Source organism: Echinops telfairi, unplaced genomic scaffold, assembly GCF_000313985.2.
Source record: "Echinops telfairi isolate 266 unplaced genomic scaffold, ASM31398v2 ScPeMD7_7;HRSCAF=31, whole genome shotgun sequence".
Lineage (NCBI taxonomy): Eukaryota > Metazoa > Chordata > Mammalia > Afrosoricida > Tenrecidae > Echinops > Echinops telfairi.
The window spans coordinates 9,480,904-9,489,781 of record NW_022103904.1 but is presented as its reverse complement, the minus strand read 5'-3'; the positions used below and the strand labels follow the sequence as shown (position 1 = coordinate 9,489,781).

The 8,878-nt window shown below is 45.7% G+C and overlaps 1 protein-coding gene across 2 annotated transcripts; it reads left to right on the top strand.

Moving 5' to 3' along the window:
- Positions 1 to 1,873: 1,873 nt before the first annotated feature.
- Positions 1,874 to 5,952, top strand: CUNH7orf25 (chromosome unknown C7orf25 homolog). Of its 2 annotated transcripts, none has more exons than XM_045286353.1 (2): positions 1,874 to 1,957; positions 4,058 to 5,952. In XM_045286353.1, the coding sequence occupies exon 2, from the start codon at positions 4,081 to 4,083 to the stop codon at positions 5,356 to 5,358; it is 1,278 nt and encodes a 425-aa protein (XP_045142288.1). In that variant the 5' UTR covers positions 1,874 to 1,957; positions 4,058 to 4,080; the 3' UTR covers positions 5,359 to 5,952. The 2 variants fall into 2 exon arrangements, with proteins under 2 accessions (XP_045142288.1, XP_045142289.1); XM_045286354.1 differs by lacking the exon at positions 1,874 to 1,957 and adding an exon at positions 2,063 to 2,148.
- The last annotated feature ends 2,926 nt before the right edge of the window (positions 5,953 to 8,878 follow it).

The window sequence follows — 8,878 nt, the reverse complement described above, 5'->3', positions numbered from 1 at the left end:
TCTTGGATTCTGTGTGTTGAGACCTCTTATCTGTACCAGTGTACATGCTCTGGGCTAGCCAGATTTGTAAGACAGAACTGGGGTCATGATAGTTGGGGGCAAGGAAGCATTAAAGAACCAGAGGAATGTGTGTATTTCATCCATGCTACATTGAGCCTGGCTGCCTCGTCCCTTGTGACCATGAGAGGGATGCCAAATTCTTCATAGGTTTTTTCCCCTTGGATTTTGTGGGATCTTCTCATCCTCATTGTTGTGAAATTTCACAATATTTGCCTTGATGTGGTTTCTTAACATTCATGTGCCAAGCACTCAGTAGAGTCTTTCACTGCAGAAACAAATATCTTTCAGTTGTGGCCTATTTTCTTTGTGAAGTTTCCGCTTTAATTTTCTTTGGGTTTTGTTTCTGAAACTCCCACTAATTGGATGCTAAAATCTTTTCTTATATTTTTGCTGTTTTGTTCATCTTTACACTTTTTTATTGTACTTTCGAGTAGATTCCTATCACCCCCATTTTTCCACCTCTTCTATTAGTGTTTTAAGGCTTGGGTTATTTTTAATTTCAAATAACTCATATTCTTTCCATTCTTTTTTATTTATTTTTTAATCCTTATGTTTGTGTGACTGCAATGTCTTTTGAATCTGAAGGAACTGGTTCTAGACTCCTTTGTTTCTTCAAACTGCTCCCTTCCCAGCTGCCCCACCTGTAAGAGACCCATTTCGGTTGTTTAGTGGATGGGATAAATATGAGTTGCACCAAATTGTTAAGCCCTCAATTTTTAACAGGGATAGTTGGGCCGCACCGTTTCTGAAAGGTCACAGCTGTGGTGTCCTCCACGCTGCTGCTCACAGGAGGGCCCTGAGTTGGACTCCCGGGCAACTGCCAGCAATCAAGCACTTAGAATAATGCTGGCTCATAGCAGTGAGGATGTGAATTATTAACTATGGTTCGTCCTCTTCTGCATTCATCTCTCATTTGTCTGTGTGCCTCCTCCCATTTCCTTACTGGGTTTCAGTAAGGTTTGGAGAAGAAGCAGGCATACATCGGATTGATTTCCACTTAAAATTTTAAAATGAACTTTACTTTCTTAAAGATATTTGAAGGGACTTCGGAAGCCATTGATCTTGGGCCTCTTTAGAACATCTCTGCCATATCAAATTTCCTTTGAACGCCTCTCACTAAACACTGCCATCCAATCGATGCTGACTCATCGCAGCTCTGTAGGGCAGGGCAGAACTGGCCCTGGAGACTAACTTCATGGGAATGCAAAACCCTGTCTTTCTCCCGAAAAGCGCATGATGGTTTCAAACTGCTAACTTTAAAGTTAGCAGCCCAAGGAATAATACACTAGGCCAGCCAGCAGGTATACTTGAAAGTACTTTGGTCAATTCCGGTCCCCCATTTACTAACTGTATGGTCTTTCCTCTTCTGTGATAATACACTAAGACGTTTTCATACAAAATCTACCAACACTCAGTGGAGGAGGGATGGGCGTGAGAACAAAAGTAGGTGTACTGGTGCTCGGAAGTTGGGCACAACCGGGATGCTCCCACCAATAGCACCCCAGGCAAGCACCAGCAGCGAGGAGGGAACCCTGAACCAGGGCGCAGCCCGTACCTCCAGGGCTGAGTCTAGCCCCGGAACCCACCTCCGCTCCCAGCCCTGGAGGCAGACGGGCACGCCTCCGGGCTCTTTCATTCCGGCGTCAGCGGAGCCCAAGCCGGTGCCCTCAACAAACATGGCTGCCTCGGCTTCAGCCCGGGTACCGATGCCGCGCAGCCGCCTGGGACTCGCGGGCTCCGCGTCGGCCGGCCTGAAACCTGGGACGCCGGAGGTGCGGGGCGGCGGCGCGCCGGGCAGCCTCGGGGCCCGGGGAGGTGGGGGCTGCGGGCCCCGGCGGGCCCAGCGGGGCGCGTGCACGCGCGCGTCTGCTCCCGCTCGCGCTCCCGGGCGCTGCCGGTGAGAAGCCGGGGAGGGAGGGACGCGGAGACGGGAGGGGACGCGGGTGCCCCTCGGGGCCCGGGCCCGGCGGGGAGGGTGTTGGCGCCCCGCCCGGGGGCTCTCTTCCGCCCGGCATTTCATCCCTGCACGAACCGCGGCGTTCGGTTACCGCGTCCTGCCAGGTGGACCCAGCGGTGGAGGGGCACGGGGTAGGTCCCCAGGAGCGTGTGCACCCGGAAGGCCCCGCGGACTTAGGTCCCCAGCGCCCACACTGCCGGCCCGGCGAACGCGTGCAGGGATGTCGGCGTGTAGATGCGTTTTCCTGTGGTCTTTCACTGGGAGTGGGAGTGAGCGGTCCTTGGAAATACGCTGGGTTGACGTTAAATGCAGACAGGAGGCGATCTTGGTTCCTTAGGGTGCGCCCCGCGGGAAATCACCTGGCAGCTGGTTAAAAGAGATCCGTTGCGGGAGGAGGAAAGGGTAGACCAGCTAATGGTGGTCACTTTAGTTAGCAGGGACACAATTGCTTTGGACAATTTCCTTACTGGCCAACGTGTGTGAATATTTTTCTTTAAGCATGTGATCATGAGCATCAACCTACAGCAAGCATTTAAACTGCGGATAGGCACAGGGAGATTCCTTGTCTACCAGACAGTTTATCCAGACCTGTGACATTTTAACCGCGGGCCTACCACTCCGTGGTGGACTCCATAGCCTAGAAGCAGAACAGACGAGGGACAATGATGTGTTAGAATCCTAAAGAAGAGTTAAAAGCTCCAACTCATGATTTCCTTAGCTCAGACCACGTTCACAGACTCCACAGAGGAACAGCTCTTTCGTTGATAATGTATTAGAACTTCTGAGCACTCTGGTTAGCAAAAGGGTGTGAATGGCGTTGGCAGTTCAAACTCCATTTACAGACTCCCCACATAGATTGAGCTTTCTGATCATTAACCAAAGATGTAAATAATCAGGAGCCCTGGTGACATAGTGTTTCCTCCATGGACTGCTTAACTTCGAGGTCAGCAGTTCTAAACCGCCAGCTTCTTTGAAGGAGGAAGATGGAGCTTTCTACTCCCATGAAGGGTTACAGTCTCGGAATGCCACAGGGGCACTTCTACCCTTCCCTATAGGGTCACCATGAGTCAGAATTCATCTGAAAGCATGAGGTTTTTTGGTTGTTGTGAGATAATCTTACTTTCAGGCAGAATGCCTTGGAGGATGGGTTGCCTCCACCCTTCGCTGGCTGCTCAGGGAGGGGCAGTCTTTGGTAGGCAATTGCCTAGGTTTGTCCTTGATGAAAGTGACCGTACTGGGGGTCGAATAGTCATGAGTTTTGCCCTGATTGCCTTGGTCGTCTGAGGAGCCCTGGTGGTGTAGTGGCCCTTTCGGCTGCTAACTGTGAGCTCAGCAGTTCAAAACCACCAGCCTGATGGTGCAGGAAGATGAGGTGTTCTACTCCTGTAGAATTACATTCTCAGATCCCACAGCAGTTCTACCCTGCTCTGTAGAGTCGCCTTTAGTCAGCAGTGACTCAATGGCAGTGAGTTTGCGTTTGGGAGCCTTGGTCAGAAGGCCCTGTCCAAACCTTTCTTGTGAGCCTTTCTATCCAACAGTGTACAGGTCCCAGTCATGTTCCGTTCCTGCTTCTGCAGGCCCACCTGCAACTGGGATGTATTGATCTGCCACCATTCATGCTTTTGTGACAGTTTCTTTGCCCATCCCGGCCCTTTTCAAAGCTTGGTATCTCAACGAACCCCGGCATGCCATTTCAACCTTGTTTTAGTGGGCTCCTTCATCTGAATGATGTGTCTGTGTCTTTCTGTTGACTTTGTCTCTTTTCTTTTTTTAATTGGTTGGATATAATACATATGTCATATCATGCCATATTTCAATCACATCAAGTGGAATTGTACAATTACTACCACACAATCAGTTTCCAAGCAATCTTTTTCGAGATGGACTCCTTAAGAATCAATCTTCTCTTTAAATACTATTTGGGATGGGGTCTCTTGTGTACCCTAAACAAGAGACTGAAAGTTTTAATCGGTAGTGAGGAATTGATTGCCATGGTCTTTGAGGAGGGTTCAAATCTGCCTTGTTTCTTTTTCTTTTCAGAGGAAAGGAAGAATGCAAGCAGCATGTCTGCCCACTCCATGCTCTGTGAGCGAATAGCCCTAGCCAAGGAGCTCATCGAGAGAGCAGAATCCCTTTCTAGATCCAGAAAAGGGGGCATCGAAGGTGGTGCGAAGCTGTGCAGCAAACTGAAGGCTGAATTAAAATTCTTACAAAAAGTGGAAGCTGGGAAAGTAGCTATTAAGGAATCTCATTTACAGAGCACGAATCTGACACACTTAAGAGCCATCGTGGAATCGGCAGAAAACCTGGAAGAAGTTGTCAGTGTTCTTCATGTCTTTAGTTACACAGATACCTTGGGAGAAAAGCAGACCCTGGTGGTGGATGTCGTTGCAAATGGTGGTCATACTTGGGTGAAGGCCATTGGCCGCAAGGCTGAAGCTCTGCATAACATTTGGCTGGGCAGGGGCCAGTATGGTGACAAAAGCATCATTGAGCAGGCTGAAGACTTCTTGCAGGCCAGTCACCAGCAGCCAGTGCAGTACAGCAACCCTCATATTATCTTTGCATTTTACAACAGTGTTTCCAGCCCCATGGCCGAGAAACTGCAAGAAATGGGCATATCTGTGAGAGGAGACATCGTGGCAGTTAACTCTCTGTTAGATAATCCAGAAGAATTCCAGCTGAGTGGGTGTGAATCCGATGATGAGGGCCCTGAACTTTTGCAGGTGACCAGAGTAGACCGCGCAAACATACTAGCAAGTGTGGCCTTTCCAACAGAGATTAAGGTCGATGTGTGCAAAAGAGTCAATCTGGACATTACTACTTTAATTACATATGTATCTGCCCTCAGTTATGGAGGCTGCCACTTTATCTTCAAAGAAAAAGTCCTCACAGAACAAGCCGAGCAGGAGAGGAAAGAGCAGGTTCTGCCTCTGCTGGAGACGTTTATGAAGGACAAGGAACTGTTTGCTTGTGAATCTGCTGTTAAAGATTTCCAGTCTATTTTAGATACCTTAGGAGGACCTGGGGAGCGAGAGAGGGCCACTCTGCTAATTAAACGAATCCATGTAGTACCAGACCAGCCTTCTGAGCGTGCCTTGAGACTGGTGGCTAGTTCGAAAATCAATAGCCGCTCATTAACCATTTTTGGAACAGGAGATACCTTGAAAGCCATCACCATGACGGCCAATAGTGGTTTTGTCAGAGCTGCTAACAACCAGGGTGTTAAATTTAGCGTGTTTATCCATCAGCCCAGAGCACTTACTGAGAGCAAAGAGCCCTTTGCCACCCCTCTACCAAAAGACTACACAACGTTGGTGAATACTAATAATATCCTTTAAATATTCGCATGGAAATAAGTTACTGATGTACCAAAGTTTCAGTCTTTCCATCTAAAATTGGAAGGTGGAAAAAGAAAAAAAAGGCTTTTAGTAACTAAAGATAATTACTTAGAGCTTATACGTCAGTAGTTTTTCATGTGTCATCTATATTTCGTGTATAAGCTAAAGTAGAAAAAGCACAAGAAACCTTAATTTTCAAATTGTGATAGCAATGAGGAACAAAAGTATATTTACATTAAGTTTGAGCTATATTGCTGTAGTTTCATTTGTTTGATTCAGTCGGGTTATGACTGTCCACAGCCCCCAAGCCCGCAGTAGATAAGCGCATTTCATGGAACGTAGCTACACTGCACCCTGCATTAAATCTCTGGAGACAACTGTCTTATTTTTCATTGTATTGGTGTATCAATTGGTGTGGGTTGAGTCTGAGAGAAAACAGCTTATCATTAATTTTAGATTTTGAAAGAAAAATTATGGCCATTCGTGAAAAGAAACTTCTATGGTTGCTATTTGTCAGGCACAATATGGTGGGCATATTTATAAAGACTACATAATGCAGAAGACATGAAAATAAAGTGAATTCTGATCATGTGAGTCCCATGGATTTATGTATCTTGTGAAAACAATCTTACTATAAACATTCTAAGATACGGTAAAACTATGCATCTGAATAAATTGAAAATATAAAAGGTTTTCAGAAGAAGTTTAAGTACAAGTAATCCCCATCTTGTAATTATTTGAATTCTGGAGTCTACTTTTCCTATTCCTTTTGCATATCTGAGTAGGAGGCCACTCAGGGAATGGCAGCAGGGGACATTCCATGCTTATTGCCCGACACACCTTGTAATTTCAAGTTTTTAGACCCATTTTTGGAAATTTCATTAATTTGCAAAAAAATTTTTAGCTAAGTTGATAAGTGTTCACCAAATTTTTAAATTAGGTGAGTCTAAAGAGTCTTCACTTACTTTAAGGGTAGGAATCAGCATTAGAACTTGATTTGATGTCAAATCAAGACCGATCTTATTCTGCTGGGCTTACTTTCCTATTGAATACTGGAAGGGAAACCCTATTCCCATCCACAATGTTAGCAAGAAAGTATTAAAAAAAATTTTTTTAAACAGCTGTGGTAAGGCCAAGAAGTGTATAAAACAACCTTGGAGATTAATTGAGGGGAGATTTCACGAACCCAAAAGTCAGCAGTGCAAAGCCAGCAGCCACTCCAAGGGAGAAAGACCAGGCTCTCTGCTCTTATAACAGTTTCCCACCTTGGGAGCCCAGTCGGAGTGGCTGTGAGTTCGAATTGACCCACAAGGAGTGGCTTTTTAGACTCCATCAAAGAAGACTTCAAAAGTTCATGGAAAGTTTTTCATTCTATTTTTCAAAAAAACTTTGTGAAGTCCCTCCCCTTGTATATCAGCTTACTTGGCTGCCACCTGAAAAGTTTGTGGTTCAAAGATGTAGCAGTTTGCTCCCACAAATATTGCAGCCTTGCAAATTCCACGAGGGACTTCTCAGCCCCGTGGGTCACTACGAGATGGAAGCAACTGGGTAGTGAGGGTGTGATGTTTTATACTGTATGTATTACACGGCTGCCAACCAAAAGGTCAGCAGTTCCTCACTACACTCCAAACAGGTCTCCTATAAAGATTTATGGGCTCAGGTACCCTCTGTAGGGCCACTGTGAGCAGGCGCATAGTGGATTATGTATTACATTATTGTGTTAGATTTGGAAATCTTAAAGCACTCTTAGAAATTAACATTGAAGAAGAAAGAAAACCTAAATCATTGGGAAAATTTGTTAAAGTAAGTCAAATATATTACCTCCCCAATATTTCTAGATACCCAAGCTGCTGCCATTGAGTTGATTCCAACTCATAATCTTATATAGTGGTTTCTGGGACTAAAGCTTTTGGGGAGTAGATAGCCCTGTCTTTTCCTGTGGAGTAGATAAGGGGTTCGAAACACCAGCCTTATGGTTAGCAGTCTGGGGTTAACCAACCGCACCACCAGGGCTCCTAGCTTTACTGAGTAAGGTGGTTCTTATTTTCAGGCTAAAACATGACAAGATAACAAAATAAGGAGGCTGTAGCAATGCCTGGACCGGAAAACCAGAGCCAACCAGCCCCGAGATGGCATGGTGGAAGTAGATTTGGCCTGTTAATATATGCACTCCAGAAAAATACTAACAAATTCGTTTGAGCAATATAGTGACACTATGCTGTAGGTAATAGTCATAGTCCCAAGCTTAATGTTTGTGATCTGGGCCTTACTTTTATGTGGGGACAGAGTAGGAGACCTACTAGACAAGGCTTCCACAAGAAGCCAAAAGCTTGAGAGACGAAAATATGATTGCTTACAGAAGGAGCAATAATGTCTGGTCCTAGTGGTTCTGAGCCACTAGCCTGCAACCTGCATTGATTGAGAGCCTAAATTTCAGATGATAGGATCGTGGAGGAAACCCCGTGATAGGTAATTAGTGTAAAAAATTGATCCCAGGCAAGAAGGACCCCTCAGGCACCTAAGGAACACAAGATCATTCCGAACTTGGGGGTACTAGTTTCCAGAATCTCACTCCATCCCACAGAAAACCAAGCTTGCCTGGATGAATTTACAGTGAAAAATTATAAAACCATATGAGGAAACTTTCCACCAAGGACGAGTCACCAGGAAGAAGAGTATTAGCTTCTCAAGAACATAAGATAATAGAAAAATAATCTGATAAATAATAGAAAGTAAAATGTGGTCTGTCACACAGCACTCCTATCTATGTTCTATATGTAATTCATTGCAATGGCCATTAGAACTCCGCAGGTCACAGTGCAGGTGAGAAATGCTCAGGTTATAGTTGTTTAGTCAGGACATGTCACAAAGTTCTTTCAGAGCTGCTAATAAAAGCCCAAAGGGCATGCCACTCTGCTATAAGCCTGAAGAGCCACTAAGCTCCAGTTCCTTGGGTCAGCAAACTCAGCTCCCCCAATTTGGTGCTCAGAGGCAACCCGCTCTACAAGCCCACCTCCTGCCCCAAAGCACTCAGCTTGACTTGTGTGGGTTGCGTTTGCTATTTCCAGCTCTGACTCCTGGTTCTGGTGCTGCTGCTCTGATGTCACAGCTGTCTTCTAGATCTAAGTGGTTCTCTGGGGATTTCAGGGCCAGAAGACACACTCCACTCCTGGCTCTCACTGGTAGTGAGATTGCTACCCATCCTCCGCTTCCCACACCTGCTTCCCAAAGGGCTTATGCTGACACTTTATACCCAACAGGATGACAATCACAATGAATCCTATTAACCGCTACAGGTAAATCCTATCAGGATCTTCCCGTACCTTCTTACCCAGACTCATTTAGAAAAAGTTCGCTGGGTGGAAATTACAGCGATTTTGGCTAGGAGACCTGTATTAAATAATTCAATGCCCCTGCAGAAGATTTGGTATCTTTGAACCCTTCATGAACACCTGTGTTCTGAAAAGAAAAATATACAAAGAAGTGGTAGATGGGGATTAAGACGCCCAGGTAATGAAAC